Source organism: Haliotis cracherodii, unplaced genomic scaffold (assembly GCF_022045235.1).
Source record: "Haliotis cracherodii isolate W230 unplaced genomic scaffold, xgHalCrac1.p SCAF_1, whole genome shotgun sequence".
Classification (NCBI taxonomy): domain Eukaryota; kingdom Metazoa; phylum Mollusca; class Gastropoda; order Lepetellida; family Haliotidae; genus Haliotis; species Haliotis cracherodii.
This window is the reverse complement of record NW_027266264.1, coordinates 80,215,181-80,240,050: the sequence shown is the minus strand read 5'-3', so window position 1 is coordinate 80,240,050 and position 24,870 is coordinate 80,215,181. Positions and strand designations below refer to the sequence as shown.

General features: G+C 42.5%; 2 protein-coding genes across 2 annotated transcripts; both read left to right on the top strand.

Moving 5' to 3' along the window:
- Positions 1-4,218: 4,218 nt before the first annotated feature.
- On the top strand, positions 4,219-9,450 carry LOC139442462 (zinc finger protein 271-like). The gene is made up of 2 exons (XM_071223304.1): positions 4,219-6,936; positions 9,395-9,450. Exons 1-2 carry the CDS (start codon positions 4,571-4,573, stop codon positions 9,432-9,434), a joined length of 2,406 nt encoding a protein of 801 aa, XP_071079405.1. The 5' UTR covers positions 4,219-4,570; the 3' UTR covers positions 9,435-9,450.
- An 8,463-nt stretch (positions 9,451-17,913) lies between these two features.
- Positions 17,914-19,173, top strand: LOC139457924 (dynein heavy chain-like). Its single transcript, XM_071239271.1, has one exon. The coding sequence runs from the start codon at positions 17,914-17,916 to the stop codon at positions 19,171-19,173; it is 1,260 nt and encodes a 419-aa protein (XP_071095372.1).
- The last annotated feature ends 5,697 nt before the right edge of the window (positions 19,174-24,870 follow it).

Sequence of the window (24,870 nt, the reverse complement as noted above, 5' to 3'; positions counted from 1 at the left end):
TGATGTTCAGTCAGGGAAAGATGGGGCTCAGTGCTGGTGATGTTCAGTCAGGCAAAGATGGGGCTCAGTGCTGGTGATGTTCTGTCAGGGAAAGATGGGGCTCAGTGCTGGTGATGTTCAGTCAGGGAAAGACCGGGCTCAGTGCTGGTGATGTTCTGTCAGGGAAAGATGGGGCTCAGTGCTGGTGATGTTCAGTCAGGCAAAGATGGGGCTCAGTGCTGGTGATGTTCTGTCAGGGAAAGATGGGGCTCAGTGCTGGTGATGTTCAGTCAGGGAAAGACCGGGCTCAGTGCTGGTGATGTTCTGTCAGGGAAAGATGGGGCTCAGTGCTGCTGATGTTCTGTCAGGGAAAGATGGGGCTCAGTGCTGGTGATGTTCAGTCAGGGAAAGATGGGGCTCAGTGCTGGTGATGTTCAGTCAGGGAAAGATGGGGCTCAGTGCTGGTGATGTTCAGTCAGGGAAAGATGGGGCTCAGTGCAGGTGATGTTCAGTCAGGGAAAGATGGGGCTCAGTGCTGGTGATGTTCTGTCAGGGAAAGATGGGGCTCAGTGCTGGTAATGTTCAGTCAGGGAAAGATGGGGCTCAGTGCAGGTGATGTTCTGTCAGGGAAAGATGGGGCTCAGTGCTGGTGATGTTCAGTCAGGGAAAGATGGGGCTCAGTGCAGGTGATGTTCAGTCAGGGAAAGATCAGGTCTTGATCACTATTTAGAGCCCCAAAAAATCCACACCAGATTCTCGAATTGGCTGATGTGTTAGCCATATTGAAAAGAAATATTTTTAGGCCATATTTCAGTCATGTGAAAATTTATTAAAACATTTGTTCATGACAACACATGGTCATCAAAATGGGGAAAGCATTATTTACAAAGTTGAGTTTAAATGCATTCAGATTTGAGAATTTAGTGACTAATTTTAAGTGAAAAATGTCATTATGACATTGTTTGTTTGATAACTCTTGATTTATCACTGGCTTTGCATACGTGTAGCAAAACAAGTGGATTTTTATTCTTAAATTGTTAAAACGTTGAAAGGGGCTCATAATGCTCTCTGCAATATGTTCCTGATAAAATCAGCACGTAGAGGACTAATCGTAAACTCACATGAAAAGCAGAGCAAATCTTTATTACACCATCAGAGCCGATTCCTGATAATATCATCTCATCAGAATAAGTGCCATATTTGGACAGTTTTATTTCTTGATATCTCCTTCCTCTCCATACATCATCCCACATTGCTGTGTAAATATCCACTGCCACAGAATAGTTCCACTGAAGGTACCAAGTATACGAGGCACTAAATCAGTTTTATGGGACATGCTAATTGAATCATATTTTATAGCGGCCATTAAATATGTGTAGCTTATTGTTATGTCATCCTTAACGATAAGTGCGTAAATGTTTTACACTCTGCAGTTACAGGGAATTCTAAAGACAAGGCAATCAGGACAAAATCACAAATTGTTGAGTGGAAATTGAGCATTATCAAACTGGATGGTTTCAGCCACTCTGTGTCAAGATTTCAAACATAGGGAGTGAAACTTAAAACCTCTGATCAGATTGATTACAGGGTCGGTGTAATAAGTTGTTTACCCTGAACATTCACGATTGTCATTAAATTTCTATTCAGTGCTCCGTTTGTGTCATGGGTCAGAGAGTTTATGAGATTTCTTCCCAGGGTTTGAGCGTTTGGGTTTTAGTGCCCAAGTCTCACCCATACAGCTGTTTCCTAGCTCGGATTATCTTCGGCTTCGAAATCACCTGTGTTTCAGATGACTTGCTGAGTGGCAAGTTTTACCGTAATTAAAGGTTGCCCCTGCTTCGGATCTTATCTCCCATTAATTGTGGGTTGGGTCTGAGAACTGCTATTACGAGGTTTGGATATTTAAACGTTTCATTTACCTCCTCTCTGATCATGCTGAAAATGCAATGGTGTTTAGATTTATTGGGGGAGAGCACACAGGTGTGTCTCAGTATATGTGTCAAATGAAGGCCTTCCCACGATTCTGAGATGCCCCTTGGCCACAGTTACGGGATCTGTAGTCGGTCTGTGCATTAGGGAGGTGGTACATGGGCAGGTACATATGAGGGTACATATGAGGGTACATACGAGGGTACATAGGCAGGTACATGCGAGGGTGCATAGGCAGGTACATATGAGGGTACATAGGCGGTTCATACGAGGGTACATAGGCAGGTACATGGACGGGTACATACGAGGGTATATAGGTGGGTACATAGGCTGGTACATACGAGGGAACATAGGTTGGTACATACAAGGGTACATAAGAAGGTACATGAGGAAAATGAGAGGATGAAGATGATCATATTACACTGAAGGCTGCTTGAATGAAGTACACATAAGCAAGTACACATTGATAAGTAATCTTATCGGCCCTGCCAAAATCCTTCTAAACTAAAATCATTAAAAATATTTGTGTAGAGAGTATTGTTCTGTCCCTAAACTACATTTTCAGTTGAGAGACCCCATTAGCAAACGCAAACAGTATTAACGAAATGGTTGTTTGCCAGCCAGGACCAATACACACGACACACATCAGCATGTCCAGCTCATCCATCTTATGTATATGTAAAAAAAACGGATATTAAAGTAACATATTTTCTCGGTCCTTTGAAACTTTGGGTCCATTGTATTATTGTAGACAAGCAAATGTTGTTAATGATGTGTATAAAAGGATTGTTTACAGTTTAGTTTTCTTTTGAAATTAAAAAATAATATCAAGTGTGGCTATAAGTTTATTGTGAGTATTTCTGTGTGATTTGTCTGTAAATGATTGACATGAACTCCCTGGAGAGTGTAATTACTGTGCCCCCTCACATTGTGCTGAATCAACAGGTCAGATGTTAATGTGGTGTTCACATTGTGCTGAATCAACAGGTCAGGTGTTAATGTAGTGTCCACATTGTGCTGAATCAACAGGTCAGGTGTTAATGTAGTGTTCACATTGTGCTGAATCAACAGGTATGGTGTTAATGTAGTGTTCACATTGTGCTTAGTTCAATGGGTAAGGTGTTAATGTGGTGTTCACATTGTGCTGAATCAACAGGTATGGTGTTAATGTAGTGTTCACATTGTGCTTAGTTCAATGGGTAAGATGTTAATGTGTTCACATTGTGCTGAATCAACAGGTATGGTGTTAATGTAGTGTTCACATTATGTTGAAATCAACGGGTTAGGTGTTAATGTGGTTAAGGCCCATATTTGTAATCAAGGCGAATCTGTGATTCAAACTCTCTACCAGATGATCCTGGCATATCTAAGGGACACAACTCTGCACAGCAAATTGTGGCACTCTAGGGCAGTGAGTTGCCTTGTAGCTGGAAGATGGTCAGAGATCGTAATGCAATGTAGTGGCACACTTAATGGCAATATGTCACTGTGTGTCTAGCTTCAGTGGACCTTGTTGTCAGTGTCATGTGGCAGGTAGATCTTGTCTCGGACTAGTAGTTTCAAACTTGTATGGGCCCTTATGGCCTGCAGTAAATTTACATGTCAGTGTATTTATCACAAAAACCTGCAGTTGTTTAAATGAAGGCCTGAAGAGTTTGGTCAGGGCCTGAAGAGTTTGGTCAGGTCCTGAAGCTTGTAAACTCTGGTGGTGCTTATGGCAGCCTGGCAATAATATTTATATCCAATACTGGGTTAAAATGTTGTAACGATGATGACATTGCTGCCTTTCTGGATGACAGAAGATGTAGTTTCAATATAACAATCCTGTTTCTGTTTCCAGATTTGCAACAAGTCTCCGATAACCTGCAGGAGACTGAGGGATAACCTGCAGGAGACTGAGGGATAACTCGCAGGAGACTGAGGGATAACCTGCAGGAGACTGAGGGATAACCTGCAGGAGACTGAGGGATAACCTGCAGGAGACTGAGGGATAACTCGCAGGAGACTGAGGGATAACTTGCAGAAGACTGAGGGATAACCTGCAGGAGACTGAGGGATAGCCATGGATCCAATCCCCATATCCCTGGAAACATCTTTGGAGAAAGAGATGACATGGTCAGAACATCTTTGAGATGTTGTTGCTATAACAAGTAAAGATAACCTTTTTTACTCAATATCATGAAGAAGATGTTTGAGTTGTCCAAGGAACATAGCCACTGAGGTAAACTGCCTTCAGCAAAGAAAAGTACTTGACCTTTTATCCTCCACCTATTTGGGACAAGTGCTTTGCAAATAGAGTTTATTTGTGAAGTCAGCTTTGTTTGTTTGGAGGATGGAGACCACCAGTACAGGTTCAAATCAGTACTCTGTATGTTTCAGTATGTTTCAGTGACCAATACTCACTACTGTGTGGGACGTTTCAGTGACCAAAACTCATCATTGTGTGGGACGTTTTAGTGACCAAAACTCACCATTGTGTGGGACATTTTAGTGACCAAAACTCACCATTGTGTGGGATGTTACAGTGACCAAAACTCACCATTTTGTGGGACGTGTCAGTGACCAAAACTCACCATTTTGTGGGACGTTTCAGTGACCTCTACTTTCCAGGTTTACATGATAGTTCCCCCTTAGCACCAGGTGAACAGAAAAGCTGACATAGATGTCTAAGGATTGGGGAAACAGGCATATTGATGACATGGCTAGCACTTCACACAAAGCTGCAGGTGTGCCAGGAAATACACAGATGGGTTTTGGTGATGACCTTGACATTGAAGATGGAAGCGCCCAGAAAAGTGATTCATACACTTCAGATCCAGAGGAAAATATACGGGCACCAACGCCACCAAAGTCAAATTCAGGAGCACAAACATCCTCAGTTAAAAATTCACAAGCATTTTCACCCACAGGGGACAATTCACAAGCACTTTCATCCACGGGGGACAATTCACAAGCTTTTTCACCCACGGGGGACAACTCACAAGCACTTTCTAACACAGGGGACAATTCACAAGCACTTTCATCCACAGTGGACAATTCACAAGCACTTTCACCAACGGGGGACAATTCACAAGCACTTTCATCCACAGTGGACAATTCACAAGCACTTTCACCAACGGGGGACAATTCACAAGCACTTTCACCCACAGGGGACAATTCACAAGCACTTTCATCCACAGGGGACAATTCACAAGTACCTAAACATTCAGAAGACTATGCAGAATCCAAAGCAGAGAAAAAGACTTTGACACACTCTGGCACAGAAGCTCAGAACAAACACCCTGACACAAACTTCAAAGATGTGTTATCAGACACAGCAGACGGTCAGTGTTCACTGTCATCTGCTGGATCACACACTTGTGAGCAGATGGATGAAATGTCCTCACACAGTCCCACTCTGACACACGAGGAGGGAGAGTCCTGCAATGAAAGCACATTAGCCTTGAGTCAGCATTTGACTTCACAACCCGATAAGCTGAAACACCATCAGTGTGATGTTTGTGAGGAGAAGTTTAAAGATTTAGACGAATTCAGAGAGCACCTTCTTTCCCACAAGGGGAAGACATTTTATTTGTGTGACTTATGTGATAAGACGTTCGAAAGCCCAGATCAGCTTGAATGTCACAGTACATCACATGATGATATAGACAGTTGCCATGGTGTCAAGGGAACACATTACCCCGAAGAACCATTACAGATGCCAGACTCAAAAACATGGACTCTACAGAAACGCAAACGAATGCATTTGGAAGAAAAACATTTTGTCTGTGTTGTTTGTGAGAAGTCCTTTGGGCAGAAGGAGAACCTTAAGATTCACATGCGTTCTCACACCCAGGATAAGCCATTCATGTGTGACGTCTGCCAGAAGAGCTTCGTCAGGGCTGGGGACCTCCAGAAACATGTGAGGATTCACACTGGAGAAAAACCTTACCAGTGTGAAATATGTTCCCAGAGGTTTATACGCTCAGACAGACTTAAAGAGCACATGCGAATACACACAGGCGAGAAAATCTATGAGTGCAAAATATGTGACCTGAAGTTTGATGGATTCAAAGAAAAACGGGAACATAGCAAGATACATGCTGATCACAAAACTCATGTTTGTGAATTTTGTGAGAAGAAATTCAAGTGTTCGAGTACGTTAATGAGTCATCGTCGTAGTCACACCAAGGAGAAGCCATTTGCTTGTGTTGTCTGTGGTGTTGCTTTTAGCCTGTACGGGACTCTGAAAGTCCACATGCGACAACATACGGGAGAACGCCCGTATAAGTGTGAAATCTGTGAGAAGAGTTTTTACCAAGTTGGAGACCTGATCAGACACAAAGAAGTTCATTCTGATGCTCGTCCACATAAATGTGATATTTGTCAGAAGGGATTCAAGCGGGCTCAGTCTTTACAGAGACATATAAAAACCCACACAGGTGAAAAAAATCACCATTGTGAAACATGTGAGAAAAGTTTTACTGATGTTTCTGATTTGAAAGCCCACATTAAGATTCACAGTGACTTCAAACCGTTTATCTGTGAGCTGTGCGGGGCGGGGTTTAGACGGGCAAGTCATCTCGCCTCACACACCAGGTATCACACTGGAGACAAACCTCATCAGTGTGATGTGTGCCAGAAGTATTTCTCCACCACTGCCCATCTTAAGAACCATGCCCGAACCCACACTGGTGAGAGGCCATTTTTGTGCCAGGAGTGTGGCAAGGCGTTTAGTGACAGGAGTGTTTTGCGGAAACACATGGTCGTCCATACAGGCGAAAAGAAATATCATTGTGACATGTGTGGACACTCTTTTACTGCTTCTCACTCCCTGAAGAGTCACATTCAGATTCATATCGGGGACAAAACCTTTAAATGTGAAAAGTGCGACAAGGCTTTTCTGAATGCAAGGCGACTCAAAGAACATGTAAAAACTCATGACAAAGCGTTTAGGTGTGATGAATGTGGGAAATATTTCTCCTTACCCGTTGGTCTCAAGCGTCACATGATCAGGAAGCATGGCGATAATCCAACTGAGCTAACCAGGTAAGACTGCTTCAGCACATCTAAGACCAAGGCCCCATTCCACAAAGCCATCTTAGCGCTTAGGTGATCGTAACTCCCATACTTTAACACTGGCTTACGATAGTCGTAGCGCTAAGATAGCTTTGTGGAACAGTGCCCAGCAAGCCAGTGGCCAATATCTTCTTTAACCCGTTGCAATTATTTGGCCCCCAGCAACCTATACTGGTCGTAAGGGTCAGGTGGTCAGGCTTGATAACTTGGTTAATGGCATGATGGCGTGGAGCGTTGCTCACAATATCAATCACAGAATTCTCTGGTCCCGACTTGATTATTTACATGGCGCCATCATATAGCTGGAATACTGCTTTGTGTGACATTAAACAACAAACAAACATGTCAATACTGTTTTTGTCTATTACGGATGATCTACTTTTTGCTGCATGCTTGTGCTTCCCAATCAGACATGCTCTTCTGAACTTCCACACCTATTGCTGAATCTAGGAGGAAGGCATTTGTCTTTTCACATGCTTGGAACAAAGCCAAGAAAACATAACAGTACACATTAGGACTGAGACGAGTCCCAATTTACTACCTGGGTACCCGATCTTACCACGGTACCCGCTGTAGGTATCAACAGTTGGGTACAAAATGTCTGATTTGGAATTTTTTTACACTGGATCCCTGGGAAAAACTAGTTAGATACACATATAAAACGATCTGCTCATGCATACACTGAAGTTGACTGAAGCGGTATCTTTACTCAAATATATAAATGTCAGGAGGAATGCGTGCATAGTCCATGTAGTCAGAAAGAAATACGAACATTTGCGACTTGTCGTATAACCATGGAGTTCTTTTGTTATCGTCTCCACGTGACTATCCATGGGTCCAGGAAGTCCTGTGAATACCCAGGTCCTACTCAGGACCCATCCGATCCGAGTACCCAAGTAACCCATTCCAGCCTTAGTATGCATCACAACATTACAACACCATATGGATTCTAGGTGAGATTTTGTCCCCAGCAACCTATAAAGAAGTGGCCAAACAGATACCGTTTTTGGGGGGGGCTTGGTGATATGGTTGACTGCATGTCATTGTGTCATCGTTGCTCACAATATCAATCACTGGATTTTCTTGTGGAGACTTCATTATTGACAGGCTGCTGTCATATAGCTGGAACATTGCTGAGTGCTGTGTTGAACATTAACAAAGTGATCAGATCCATGTAGGCACAACAAGTTAATTACTGGGTGTTTAGCTGTGAGTCATCAGGTATTATATTTCTTAAATACAAACTGTTAAAGGCATCTGTGTTACTGACTGTAGACGGTGTGACTCACAAATCTGCATGAGAGTTTGAAAGGACGATGTATATATAGTGTATTTCATCAAGCAAAGAGGAAGTGTTACATAGACACATGGCATCTTCCTGAGGCAAGGGAGTTAACTGACTATAAAAGTCGACTATCCACTCTTGCCAAACTAGGCTGAAATATCCAGACTCGATCCTAGCACCTCCAGTGGCTATTATGAGTTATAACCCTTCTATGTCCCTCCTGCTGACCAATCAGATTCCACCTCTCATATCACTTCAAACAAAATGGTGGTTCCCAGTCAATAATAGTCATATTTATAGTTATATTGTGATAAGACGAGTCTTACTTCGCGAAGTGCATCAAATCAGGTGAGCACCTTGATTAAAAACGTAAAAAGATTTGGGAAATATCTGTTGACGCAGAGTTGGCAGTACACATGTCTTGCAAGTCCTGCAATCTACTGAAATCTGCACGGGAGTTTACAAACCTTACGTCGATTTCGTTACAAGATTTTGATTTGACTATACATAGACTCATTAGTCCAGCAAAAATATAACTCCATATTTCCAGCCTAGTTCAGCAAGGGAGGAAATTGTACTTTTATCATCAGTTAACTTTCTTTCCTCGGGACGATGGACACTTGTCAGGTGTGTTGATTGAAGTGAGACTGGAAAACTGAAATCATTAGTGGTAAGGCTTAAAAAAATAAAAGAATTGGTTCTCCGGCAATGGCTTTGAAAAAATATTGTGCTTGCGGGCAGCTTTTGTTGTTCAGACTAGATTGTAACCAAATTTTGTTTATCAGCAAATTTTGTATATTTTGTTTAATCATTTCGGTGAAAGCATGTTGTACCTAAGTATTGTAGCTATTCACTGCTGGGGTCGTGTGTTCGAGATGTGAATATTTGATATTTTTTTTGCGGGGCTCAATGGAAATAACAACGAAACATGCAGCAAACTTTATGATGTTGCAGGCGTTGCCTGAGAACCAAGACTATTTTGTTTAGCCTAATAATGCTAAGTGTAGTAAGGGACTGAGTCAATGAAAGGAGTGTTTGAGAAGCACTGTTAGTGTTGTACAGGATATGTGTTCTTCTCCTGAATGTGAGGGTCGACATGATGCCCATGATGGGCTGCAGTAAATACATCTGATTGTGTTGCAGTGGTCTGATGGAGGAAGATGAGGCGGCAGAAGTCAGCTAGCGGACCCGGACAGGAGGTGAGCCTGCCAGATTGCCTGCTTGTTAACACACTTTCATTACCATAACAAACACATTTAATGTCCAAGAGGCATCAGCAGCCCTGTGGGACAGCTCGGTGAGATGAAGGTTGAATTGTCTTGCAAAGACCACTCGGTTTGGATTGCGATTCATGGTGTGAAAATAAATGTAGTTCTGGTATGTGGTACATACATCATTAATTACACTCAATATCTAGTGGACAAGTAAATTCCTTGGTACCCACCCCTTCCTTTCTTACTGACTACGACCGCCTCTGTGGTCTAATGGTAGAGCGTCATTCCAAAAGACGTTAAAAGATGGTACTTGTTGTTACCCTGCCTGGCTCAGCATTAAGGGTCTCAAACAAGGACTGGTCAGCTTGGAGTCAGTATACTGTGTGGATGTGGGGTATTCATGTTCGACTGCGGCATGGTATCACCATGGTAACACACACACACACACACACACACACACACACACACACACACACGTGCATGAACAAGTGCAGTAATCTTGAACACGTTAAACCCTATTTAACCTCATCTCTTAGTGACTACTGAAGTATGTGGAATAAAACCCCACTCACTCACTCACTCTCTCACTCACTCACAAATTTCACTGGACATGATGAGAAAACAATTATATTTATTGCATTATTGACCACGAATAATATTCCCTAATAACTGAAAACAAAATGATAGAAATGACAAGAATGGTCCTAAAATCAATCCTACATGATGCACTATTACCATGATGTCAATGGATGTAAAATTTCTCCATGTACGCTGGCATACACAGGCAATGTCCATTAGGATGCAGAAATCTCATAACGCCTTCACTTTGAAAAAGAGTTTGAAACAATTGGATGTATTGAAAATATGTATCTCTTTTATTTTTATATCATGCCCATTCTGGCATTTCTCCTTCTTCATGGAATGTGTCAAAGATTGGAATCTTGTGCAAAATAAAATGCTGGTGTTTTTTTAAAGCTGTACTAGTTGTAGACTTTTTTGTGTATGTTACGATGATAATGGGGATGAGAAATGTGCATTTATCTGTTTGAACACGAGCTGACATGCATGGTTAGCCAGCAAATGTCACATCCAGAAACACTGACATTGACGAACTGCTGAAAAACTCCAGCCACACCATGCACTGCCAGTCTGAAGCACCGTGCTGATCAACGTTATCAGCTTTAGTGTACTGGAATAAATACTTCTCGGTGATATTGTTGATGATTTGACTTCTATGCTCCAGGTAATTGCACTTTTTGCCAATTAACAGAATAATAATCATGATAAATGATGGCTGATTTTGACCAGGTTGGCTTAAAGAACAAAAACTATTCATCCTAGTTCTAACTTTTGAAAGATACAGCAGCTGGCCATTATGAACATTTCAGAGCCGACAAGTGACTGGTGACATCAAACCAAACCTGTAAGACGGTAAACCTACTGTAGTCCACAATGTAAGTCCTGACAGAACATCTATATAGAGTTAAAGGGACATCACCATTATATTTTGTTCGACTGGAAATTTGCATGCCCTGGCAATTTTAGTGTGAATAGACCCGTGAAGATCCAGGGTAGAATAGGTTTTCAGCAACCCATGCTTTCCATAAAAGGCGATTATGCTTGTCATATGTGGCGACTAATGGGATCGGGTGGTCAGGTTTGCTGACTTGGTGGATGCATGTCATTGATCCCAATTGTGTCGATCGATGCTCATGATATTAATCACTGGATTGTCTGGTCCAGACTCAATTATTTACAGACCGCCGTCATATAGCTGAAATATTGCTGAGTTTGGTGTTAAACAACAAACCAACTAACCAACCATCATAGTGTAATAATATGTGATAAGTGTAGCTGCTGTATGTTAAAAGTGAATACCATTTTATATTGATATTTATAGCTAAAATGGATAGGATTATCATCATACCGCCCGCATGTCATCAGAAATGAGCTGGCCACTGTAACTTGATAATGCCCTCATATTGCTTGATGACGGGCCATTATCACGCCTGTTGTTAGGTGACGTCATAGGATAGGATCGGTGACATCACTTTCAATAGTGACGTCATCTAGTTTGTTCTACGACGTTTCCATATTTGTAAAAGTGGGTCAGTGACATTCATGTTGATTGCAGTAAATGTTTCAAACCCGATATTTTTGTTTCTTTTTATTTGATAAAAAATTCCATCTATTTGAGCTATAACAACGGTAACACTATTTTTCAGGGCATTATCATTTGCAGAAGTGCTCGGTCTTTTCAGCTGCTCTCCTTTGTCGGGCAGTTAATGGAAGACCTCGAGCTTCTTCAAATGATAATGCCCTGAAAAATAGCCTTACCCTTATGGTAGTGCATATGAGCACTTGCGACAATTGTATGTTTCCCATAAAGTATTCCATGTTCCCTTGTTTACCCAAATTTAACATGTTAATGTCTGAGAGCTATTCGAATACTATACAAAATATGGGAATGTTTATCTTCTGTGCTAATAATTTGAGAAAAGAAATGTAAAAATTGGCTGTAGCACTGTTGCAGCATGTAACGGGCCGATGGCCTAAACTTGTGAATAAATGATGCTGATATGTACATGATATATATGTGTTGGTGTTAGGTACGGAGAATTTATTGATCAGTTGGCTGGTTGGTTTTTTGTTTAATGACGAACACAGCAATATTCCAGCGATATGACACCTGTAAATAATTGAGCCTGGACCAGACAATCCAGTGATTAATATCATGAGCATCGATCCACACAATTGCGATCGAAGACATGCATCAACCAAGTCAGCCGATCCCGTTAGTCGCCTCTTACGACAAGCATAGTCGCCTTTTACGGCAAGCATGGGTTGCTGAAGACCAATTCTAACCCGGATCTTCAATCTGGGTCTATTGATCCAAGTGCCACCTGGGATACCTGGAGGATTATCACAGTTTCTTGTGATATATGTCAAGAAAAATAAGAGCAGTCACAAATTTATTTTTTTATGTTTGTGTGTAGTTAGTGACACCCACCCACCGACACCCATCCCCCCCCCACCCCCACCCACCACAACCACCCCACTCCCACCACCCCAAATCTGAGGTATTGAGTATCATTAAGCTTAACATTAAACTGTCACAACTCTGTTGTACCTGCATGATCTACCTGTCTACAACGCTCGTTACAGGTATGGACAAATTGGAAAGGTATTGAGTTCCTTCTATGCAGGATGCTATTTCAGACTAATACCAACCTGAGATAAGTAACATTTAGCCAGTGCATTGTTTCTGCGTAAATAAAATTTGATTTAAAGGAAATTAGAGGAAGCCGACACCCCGGTATGCCACCTACTTGTAACATTAGGACAGTGAGTGTGTTGTATATCACCTGGGTTAATGGTTACAGGTGAGTGGTCGTTTTCAACCCGGCGGAGTTATCTGTCCCGACAATGACCTGGAAGTGGAGAGTGTCTTGGGAGTATGTAATGTTAAACTCTCATGGCAGTAGATAGAGATTTATGACACAAGGCAAATCCAGATGTGGAAAGACGAGAGGCAAGGTTGCATAACTTACATTTTCATAGCATTTCATCATCTTTTCAAAAGTCAAATTGATAAAACAGACCATTTAGGGGAATGTTTTTGCTGTAGTGTAATGACATCATTCTTGTGATGTGTTTGTTGAAAATGTTGAAGATTAGATTGTGTGGTGTGGTTAGTGGTGGCCTGACTCTAAGCATCATGTCATATGTAGGAGGTTTTTGTATTTTATATGAATTCTTTTTTTTAAAATCACACTTTCATTTCAATTTCTTAGATTGTTGTGTTGTGAAAAATCCATGTCATTTGCCGTGTTTCTTTGTGTCTTTTTTCAAGATTTATTTAGAAATGTTACATATGTAAACATTTAAAAAATGTCAAACAAATAACATGACATTTGTGTTTGAACCCAGAGATTTGAGATGGAACACTTCGTAGAATTAACATGGACCAATACTCCAAATGAGTTACCTCCCTTTAGCCACTTTCCATGGTCCTGCATGACTGAGGCAAGCAGTGAAACCTCATTGTTGTGGTCACAACTAGCAGTCTAGGCCAGAGTGCAGTGGATGCAGTCATGACATTTTAATTGTTGTTGTCCAGAATTCTACATGACTATACAAACAAAGGAAATATGAATAAAAGTGACTGGGTATGGGTGTTTATTGCTTTTTCAGAAACACATTACTCAAAACATATGTTCGCTTCAGATATTTTGACAATCCTGCTGTTACGTTTTGCTGAAACTGATTTAATCAAATCAGCTGCTGCAGTCCTTCCTTCTTCTTGATGTGACGCTTAACTCTTAACTTAAGTTAAATCTTAACTCTCTCACTCTTCCTTCCACTGTTGTCATAAGAGTAACTAAGGAAATATTTAGTTGTACACAGTTGAAGGATTTACCAGCTCTGCCATGAACTGAAGTAGACATTGTCCAAAGTACTGTTAATTCAGTCATCACTTAATGTATACATTTATCTGCTACTACACTAATATAACATACTGAAAAATGCACTGTGTTCCATAGGGCAAGAGATCTTGTGTTCCACAGGGCAAGAGATCTTGTGTTCCATAGGGCAAGAGATCTTGTGTTCCACAGGGCAAGAGATCTTGTGTTCCACAGGGCAAGAGAACTTGTGTTCCACAGGGCAACAGATCTTGTGTTCCACAGGGCAAGTGATCTTGTAATTCTTGGGAAAGAGATCTTGTGTTTGGTAGGATCAGAGACAGTGGGTTTCATGAGGCCTGAGGTCTTGTGTTCGTGGGACCAGAGATCTGTGTTTCACAGGGACGGAGATCTGTGTTTCACAGGGACGGAGATCTGTGTTTCACAGGGACGGAGATCTGTGTTCACAGGAACGGAGATCTTGTGTTTCACAGGGACAGAGATTTTGTGTTTCACAGGGATGGAGATCTTCCCGAGGCAAGGAAGTTGTGAAACTAGGCTGGTATTATGGAGTTATATTTTGGCTGGACTAACGAGTCTATGCATAGTCCAATCAAAATCGTGTAAAGTAATCAAAATTCGGTTTGTAAACTGTCGTGCAGATTTCGGTCGATTGCAGGATTTGCAAAGGATGTACACCGCCAACTCAGCGTTAGCAAAATTTTTCCAAATCTTTGCACCTTTTAATCAAGGTGCTCACATGATTTGATGCACTTTGCGATGTTAGACCCGTTTTATCACAATATAGATCTTGATTATTGATCACATCGTCTTGACTGGGTGCGGCCATCTTGTTTGAAGCAAATGCAAGTGATAAAAGAGGTGGAGTCTGATTGGTCAATAGGAGAGGCATAGAAGGGACACAGCTCGTAATAACCACAGGTGGTGCTACGATCGTGTCCAGAAATTCCAGTCTAGTTCAGCAAGGGTGGTAACTGGACTTTTATAGTCAGTTAATGCCCTTGCCTCAGGAAGATGGCACCTGAGTTGATCAGTCTGACCCTTAACTTAGAAAATAACTTTTGTTGATTCCTAGAAGTTAACATCCAGTCAGCAGACCTGTCACCCAATGGTTTGGGCTAACCATTCTTCTATATGACCTTATACAATTTGATTTTAATTCTTACCTTCTATATAACAGCCAGGTGAAAAGACAAATATGTTTCCTGCGTGATACCTAGTACAGGATAGTTGTTTAAGGATTAGATTAATAAAATAGATAACGTAGATTACAAACATGAGTCCAGATATACAATGAACACTTTTTATTACCGATGGTGTAATGACACGATTAACTTGCGTAATTCAATATGGATTTGTTGATATTCTATTTCCGATGACGGATCATGATGGGACATAGTTTTAGGTTGGGGGTCCGGCTTATGTACCGCACATCACATTTTGATACAGATTTCAAGGACCAGGTTAATACCTCGTCTGATCAATGAGATCGGCTTATGAACGGTCATATACAGTAAACTTTTTTCTTTGAAGGAGGTCCTTTATTTTCAAATAATTTGTCCAAGAGGTCTTGTGTTTCATGGGGCAAAGAATCTTGTATTTCCTATTCTCTATTAGTCTGTGCCTAAAATAGCTGACCCTACACATCTTTTTCTTTTGTTCAGTAGTGAATAGCAGGGCTTGGACGAGTCCAAATTTACTACCCGGGTACCCAACCCCCGTATTACCCCACCCTCCCCGGGTACCCAACCCCCCTATTACCCAACCCTCCCCGGGTACCCAACCCCCCTATTACCCCACCCTCCCCGGGTACCCAACCCACCTATTACCCCACCCTTCCCATGTACCCAACCCCCCTTTTACCCCACCCTCCCCGGGTACCCAACCCCCCTATTACCCCACCCTTCCCAGGTACCCAACCCTCCTATTACCCCACCCTCTCCATGTACCCAACCCACCTATTACCCCACCCTCCCCGGATACCCAACCCCCCTATTACCCAATCCTCCCCGGGTACCCAACCCCCCTTTTCCCCCACCCTCCCCGGGTACCCAACCCCCCTATTATCCCACCCTCCCTGGGTACCCAACCCCCCTATTACCCCACCCTCCCCGGGTACCACAACCCACCTATTACCCCACCCTCCCAGGGTACCACAACCCACCTATTACCCCACCCTCCCCGGGTACCACAACCCACCTATTACCCCACCCTCCCTGGGTACCACAACCCACCTATTACCCAACCCTCCCCGGGTACCCAACCCCCCTATTACCCCACCCTCCCCGGGTACCCAACCCCCCTATTACCCCACCCTCCCCGGGTACCCAACCCACCTATTACCCCACCCTCCCCGGGTACCCAACCCACCTATTACCCCACCCTCCCCGGGTACCACAACCAACCTATTACCCAACCCTCCCCGGGTACCCAACCCACCTATTACCCCACCCTCCCAGGGTACCCAACCCACCTATTACCCCACCCTCCCCGGGTACCTGCTGGAGGTCTCAAGAGATGAGTACAAAATGTGTGATTGAGAATTGTTTGAACGGAGCGCTGACAAAAAGTATTTGAATACGCTCCCCATCACTATGTACACTGAAGTGGTCACATGTACACTGAAGTGGACTGATGCTTTGTCTTTACTCAAACATATAAAAGTCAGAATCTATGCAAGGGGCAGTGGGGTAGCCAAGTGGTTAAAGCGTTCGCTCGTGATGCCAAGGGCCTGTGTTTAATTCCCCACATGGGTACAATGTGAGAAGCCCATTCTGGTGTCCCCCTGCCGTGATATTGCTGGAATATTGCTAAAAGCGAAGTAAAACCATACTCACTCACTCACTCACTCACTCACTCACTCACTCACTCACTCACTCACTCACTCACTCACTCACTCACTCACTCATTCCAGCCCTATGTCATGGACATCATACTCCAGCTTTGAAAGTTTGTAGAGTCGCCTTGTTTACCGTTCCGTGTTTGATGTGTTTCCAGTTGCCAGTGAGACCTAATAGCCCAGTAGTTTGAGCTCACTGTGCCAAGAGATGATTCACTGGCATGGGTTTGAATCCTCGATCCTAGTCATGTACAAAAGTTGGTTTCACCAAAGTGCATCACATTAGGTTTTTATTTATGACCAAGACGCCATGCCATGTTATAAGTGAAATATTGTCCTAACTGTTAACCCGAACCTTTTCATCAATACATCATCTATTGACCTAAGACTTTATTCCTCTGTGTCAGTGGAGCGTTACTGTCACGTTACAGTCCTGCAGAACAGGGTGGTAGAACAATAACAATAGTTCTTGTCCAATCAGTGGTCTGTATAATATATCAATGATGGAGGTTTTCTTGACTGGTGAAACCACTGATACGCATCACCTTGTGTTTGTTCTCCTTTCAGAATTCATAACTCCAGGTTTGTATTGTCTCCCATGATCTCCTGCTGTAACAAAGTAGTCTTGTATTTCTGATCCTCGGTTTACAAGTAGACCATTCAAGCCCCCAGACCATGTAATTATAACAAATATCATTGGCTTCAAAGCCATTAGCTTTGGCATACAGGAGTGAAACTCGTTCATCAAGAAAACTTGTCACAATGTTGTCGCAAGAATGTCAGAAAGCCACAGTTGATGATAATGGCATCTCTTTGTCAAGCATGGATGTGAAGTTCATCTGGAAGGCAAGTTTATATACTAATAAAATCTGCATACACGTCCACAGGAATGGCTTTAGTGACAAATACACGCCGCCAAGACTGTAAACTGGGGGGAGCGTCATTACAATGGAGGAAAAAGAACCTCATTTGAATAGAAAAATGTCTGTGTGGTCCCTCCGGATCTTTTGTAAGTCGCCAATTATTTGGAGGCAATATCCCAAGTTTTATGTCCATATCAGGGCTTGTTCATGCAGAGCTGGAAGTTATCGGGTACAACATATCTGCTGTAAAGTTGGAGGCAATAAAGGGAACTGTTTATGGTGTTAACTTGAAGATATCAGGCTGCACTGTTTGACGGTCTACATGACGGTCAACGTGACAGTCTACATGACAGTCTACATGGCAGTCTACATGACAGTCTACATGACAGTCTACATGGCAGTTTATATGACAGTCTACATGACAGTCTATATGACAGTCTATATGACAGTCTACATGACAGTCTATATGACAGTCTACATGGCAGTCTACATGACAGTCTACATGGCAGTCTACATGACAGTCTACATGACAGTCTACATGGCAGTCTACATGCCGGTCTACATGACAGTCTACATGACAGTCTACATGGCAGTCTACATGACAGTCTACATGGCAGTTTACATGGCAGTCTACATGACAGTCTACATGACAGTCTACATGACAGTCTACATGACAGACTACATGGCAGTCTACATGACAGACTACATGACAGTCTACATGACAGTCTACATGACAGTCTACATGACAGACTACATGACAGTCTACATGACAGTCTACATGACAGACTACATGGCAGTCTACATGACAGTCTACATGACGGTCTACATGACGGTCTACATGACGGTCTACATGCCGGTCTACATGACAGTCTACATGACAGTCTACATGGCAGTCTACATGACAGTCTACATGACAGTCTACATGACAGACTACATGCCGGTCTACATGGCAGTCTACATGACAGTCTACATGGCAGTCTACATGACAGTCTACATGGCAGTCTACATGACAGTCTACATGGCAATCTACATGACAGTCTACATGACAGTCTACATGGCAGTCTACATGACAGTCTACATGGCAGTCTACATGGCAGTCTACATGACAGTCTACATGACGGTCTATATGACAGTCTACATGCCGGTCTACATGACAGTCTACATGGCAGTCTACATGACAGTCTACATGGCAGTCTACATGACAGACTACATGACAGTCTACATGACAGTCTACATGCCGGTCTACATGGCAGTCTACATGACAGTCTACATGGCAGTCTACATGACAGTCTACATGGCAGTCTACATGACAGTCTACATGGCAGTGTACATGCCGGTCTACATGACAGTCTACATGACAGTCTACATGGCAGTCTACATGCCGGTCTACATGGCAGTTTACATGACAGTCTACATGGCAATCTACATGGCAGTCTACATGACAGACTACATGGCAGTCTACATGGCAGTCTACATGACAGTCTACATGACAGTCTACATGGCAGTCTACATGACAGTCTACATGACAGTATACATGACAGTCTACATGGCGGTCTACATGACAGTCTACATGACCGTCTAAATGGCAGTCTACATGACAATCTACATGACAATCTACATGACAGTCTACATGCCGGTCAACATGACAGTACACGTGGCAGTCTACATGACACAGAAACAGTCCTTTTTGGGGTCTTATCATCACTGAGAGTAAAGGACAGATTGGGGTGGGGTGGTCCACAGTTGTTAGGTCTAGAAAGAACTGACTCCTGACTCTTTGGGTTAGACTCAATTTTGAGGATCTTGGATTTCTGGTGGGGTAATGGAATGTAGTTGGGGGTGGGAGGATGTTGGTGGGGTGGGAGGATGTTGGTGGGGTGGGAGATGACATGACTATTTATATATTGTTCATACATGTTTATGAAGGAGTGTGTGTTTTTGAGTAATTGATGTTGAAAACTGTAAGACAAAATTATTGGTTTCTTACAATTTTGTGGAAATTCATGAAAAGTCATTGTTGGGCTTTTCCATGCTTGCAACAAGTTAATAAGTGATCTACATGATATCATGATGAGCTGGAGAGCCTGATGGCAGCATGTTTTGAAATGGCATATTGAAACAAACACGTAATGTCTTCAGCAGAGATTTTGCATTTCAAGAATGTTATGTCTTGCCAAAATGGTTTCTTTCTACATGTCAATTTGACTTGTGAAAATACTACACATGATAAACAGGTCTCTTTCTTTCTGTCATGTTTGTCACATCGTGGACTGGGTTTATCCGTCCAGCCTTTCATCAAGCCTTTCATTTACTTCTTTTGGAAAATAACGTTAAATTTCAATTGTCTCCTAAACTGTTTTGCATGACAGCCTTCACTCTGTGTGTGTTGTCTGTACTCAGGGATAGCAGTCATTGATTCATCATCCATTTATTTTACATGTCAACTTTTCACAATTCCTCATCCTCGTCCTGGCCCCGACTTAGTGCACTGTATCACGTTCACTGGATGGTGTTTACATTGCCCACTGCAACCATTCAAGTTTGAAATCTGATCATTTTCTTGTTTCACAAAGAAAATATGATTTTTTTATTGCCTATTTTACTTTTTGACGTGATTATTGCTTTCACATTTGTTTCATCAAGGGATGCTTGTTGCAATGGCTTTGCCGTTAGAAGTGTCTTTTGTTTGCGAAATGTGCGTTAGGTGATTGTTTAACAGATCTACTTTCCATCTGTACTTTAAGAGTGTTTTACATGATTGAACCTTTGTCTCCACACTTGTGACAGATTGTATTGGGTGGTATGCTGATTGCAAGCAGCATTCGTCAATCTTTTGTGTCTGAAAAACAAATATTCCCACTTTTTTATTTACCAAAATATTTTAGCGGAGATAACTTCATGTTCCAAACACATTTGGCTGGCATGTTGAATGTGTGTGTTATGCATGTGTTTTTATGATGAATATTTTAAAATAAATATGCACCGAAATCCTTATTAATCCACACTCCAGATTACTGTTCAGAATATATGCCACTTCATTTTTGATAGGGATGTATTCATGACTTTACATGATACAGAAATCTTATATGTCATGTGTATATTTAAGTAGAATGACATATCTGATTATCCTTATCAAAAGTTGAGTAGCATACATACATATTCAAAGGGATATTAATGGTTAAGAACCAGTGTCTACTCAATCCAGAATTATTTTTTTTAAACAGGACACCTTAGTGGGAACAGTAATTTCCCTAGTAACGAGGAGGGGGCACGGGTGGCCCAGTCATCTAAGGCGCCGCGATTCGCTGTGCAGAGTTGTGTCCCCTGGACACGCCAGAAACCTATGATTGTGGGTTCGAATCCCGGTTCACCCCGATTATGTTTCTAGGTTTGTCAGCACCATACCCGTGCTCGTGGGTTTCACCGAAGTGGTAAACGTCTGAGACCTGCATCACTTCAGGCTTTCCTCCCACATTAAGCTGACATGCTGTGATATAACTGGAATAATGTTAAAAGCGGCGTTAAACCCAACTCACTCACTCCTAGTAACGAGGTTTTTCTGTATGTATGAGAGTATTATGAGTCAGTCCTGTGAATTCACGAAGCCTTGGAAGGGTCATGTGAACATTCATAAACTTTTTTCAAGACAGTGTTTGTTAGTTAAATCCTGTTTATGAAAAGTAGGCATTTCTTGATATGTTTGAAGTCCGACTTTCCCTTTCATCACGTTTGACAAAGAAATATTCATTCAACAATCAACAGTAATTCAGTGACTCAAAAACACTTCGGCCAGTGTATTTATTTTATTATAGGGTGGCATATGGCTTGTAATTTGAAATGAATGCAGCCTTGTGTTTTGTTTTCCATCTTTTTGAAACAGAAGTGTTGGAAGTAGAAATATATGGAGATTAGGCTGAACCACAGTGGAGTTATATGTATGTATATGTATAAAGTCCAGCCTGCCTGCACTTCTTATGCAGGCTGAATTTGAATATATATTGCAGCCATTCATCTTCACAACTTGCTGACAATCAGCTGCCAGTCAGTGAAGCACCAATTGGGAGAAAATATTGTGTTGCAAGTTAATGAAACACTAAATGCCTCGTTACGCTTTCAGTATGATTGTTTGGAGAACAGGACTGGTGACTCAAGTGTTCTCAGAGTACACTTTCGTAACTCCCAAACTGCAACATGCATTGCCGATGCTTTCTCAAACAGGGCCTGGTTGTACAGCTGATCTACTGTTGGTCTTCTGTTGGTCTTCTGTTGGTCAGTTGCTTGTCTACTGGTGATCTACTGTTGGTCTACTCTTGGTCTGCTGTTGGTATGTTGTTGGTCTGTTGTTCTTCTGTTGCTGGTCTACTGGTGATCTGTTATTGGTCTGTTTTTGGGCTCCTGTTGGTCTACTGTTGGTGGACTGTTGGTCTACTGTTGATCTACTGTTGGTCTACTGTTGGTCTACTGTTGGTCTACTGTTGGTCTACTGTTGATCTACTGTTGGTCTACTGTTGGTCTACTGTTGGTCTACTGTTGGTCTACTGTTGATCTACTGTTGGTCTACTGTTGGTCTTCTGTTGATCTACTGTTGGTCTACTGTTAGTCTACTGTTGATCTACTGTTGGTCTACTGTTGATCTACTGTTGGTCTACTGTTGATCTACTGTTGGTCTACTGTTGATCTACTGTTGGTCTACTGTTGATCTACTGTTGGTCTACTGTTGATCTACTGTTGGTCTTCTGTTGATCTACTGTTGGTCTACTGTTGATCTACTGTTGGTCTACTGTTGGTCTTCTGTTGATCTACTGTTGGTCTTCTGTTGATCTACTGTTGGTCTACTGTTGGTCTTCTGTTGATCTACTCTTGGTCTACTGTTGATCTACTCTTAGTCTACTGTTGGTCTTCTGTTGATCTTCTGTTGGTCTTCTGTTGATCTACTGTTGGTCTACTGTTGGTCTTCTGTTGATCTACTGTTGGTCTACTGTTGATCTACTGTTGGTCTTCTGTTGATCTACTGTTGGTCTCCTGTTGATCTACTGTTGGTCTACTGTTGGTCTTCTGTTGATCTACTCTTGGTCTACTGTTGATCTACTCTTAGTCTACTGTTGGTCTTCTGTTGATCTTCTGTTGGTCTTCTGTTGATCTACTGTTGGTCTACTGTTGGTCTTCTGTTGATCTACTGTTGGTCTTCTGTTGATCTACTCTTGGTCTACTGTTGGCCTACTGTTGATCTACTCTTGGTCTACTGTTGGTCGACTCTTGGTCTACTCTTGGGCTACTGTTGATCTACTCTTGGTCTACTGTTAGCCTACTGTTAGTCTGTTGTCGGTCTTCTGTTGGTTGGTTTGTGTACTGCTAGTCTATTGTTGGTCTCTTGGTCTTCTGTTGGCCTGATATTGGTCTCCTGTTTGTCTACTGTTGGTTTCACGTTTGTTGTTGGCCCATTGTTGGTCTACTGTTAATCTATTGTTCGTCTACAGTTGGTCTACTTTTGGTCTTCTGCTGGTCTGTTGTTGGGAAATTGTGGTCTGAATCACAGCATGCACAACGTGTCTGAATTATGTCTTGGTCTGAGTAAAAAACTAGGTTACGTATTATTCCTGTTGACTGTTCTTGTAGATGAATTAGCAGTTACTCCACATTAACAACTTCGGATTGCATGAAAACAGAGATTTACATAAGCAGCCCTTTATCTCCAACTGGGGCAATCTACATGATTGTTTCATTAACTATAATAGAACACATAGTTTCTTTAAAGCTCCCATGCACCAGATTTGAAATCAATGCCAGCCTATTCCTGCAACCAAGTTTATATAGTGTATGTAATCTGACAGTAAAGACGCTTTCTCAAATAGGGCCTGGTCTACTGCTTGTCTACTGTTGGTCTGTTGGTCTGTTGATCTAGTGCTTGTCTACTGTTGGTCTATTGCTGGTCTACTGTTGGTCTCCGGTTGGTCTATTGTTGGTCTACGGTTGGTCTATTGCTGGTCTACTGTTTGTCTACTGTTTGTCTCCGGTTGGTCTACTGTTGGTCTACTGTTGGTCTCCGGTTGGTCAATTGCTGGTCTACTGTTGGTCTATTGCTGGTCTACGGTTGGTCTATTGCTGGTCTACTGTTGGTCTCTGGTTGGTCTACTGTTGGTCTACTGTTGGTCTCTGGTTGGTCAATTGCTGGTCTACTGTTGGTCTATTGCTGGTCTACTGTTGGTCTACGGTTGGTCTATTGCTGGTCTACTGTTGGTCTACGGTTGGTCTATTGCTGGTCTACTGTTGGTCTATTGCTGGTCTACTGTTGGTCTCCGGTTGGTCTATTGCTGGTCTACTGTTGTCTAAGGTTGGTCTATTGCTGGTCTACTGTTGGTCTCCGGTTGGTCTCAGGTTGGTCTCCGGTTGGTCTATTGCTGGTCTACTGTTGGTCTCCGGTTGGTCTAATGCTGGTCTACTGTTGGTCTACGGTTGGTCTATTGCTGGTCTAAGGTTGGTCTATTGCTGGTCTACTGTTGGTCTCAGGTTGGTCTCCGGTTGGTCTATTGCTGGTCTACTGTTTGTCTACTGTTGGTCTCCGGTTGGTCTACTGTTGGTCTCCGGTTGGTCTATTGCTGGTATACTGTTTGCCTGTTGGTTTATTGTTGGTCTGTTGTTGGTTTGTTGTTGGTCTGTTGTTAAAATCCTCATCCCCTTCGTTTCATGACATGGATTTGGGTTTTAAATCTCATAAAAACCCTCCGACGTGTCTTATCCTACACATAAAGCTGACAGGGAATTTCATCAAGGTGGGAAACATCTTCTTACATAAAGCTGACATGTGTCTGTGTAATAAGTGAAATACTGTTCAAAGTGAACACTTGCTTACTCACTCACTCACTCACTCAACTCTTCCACCCACCCACCCACCCACTCACTCACTCACTCACTCACTCACCCAGCTCTTCCACCCACCCACCTACTCACTCACTCACTCACTCACTCACCCAGCTCTTCCACCCACCCACCTACTCACTCACTCACTCACTCACTCACTCACCCACTCAATACACACACCCACCCACCCACTCACTCACTCACTCACCCAACTCTACCACCCACTCACTCACTCACCCACTCACTCCATGCTACTGTTGGACCATGCTACTTTTGGACCACTTCCATGATCAGTGGATGTATCCCAATCCATCTGTACCTTCACTCTACTCCAACTTTAGCCTTTGGCCTTACTCTGGTAGCACTCAGCACCATTAAACTCATCCCAGTTCACCAAACATTTAGACCAGGATCTATGAGA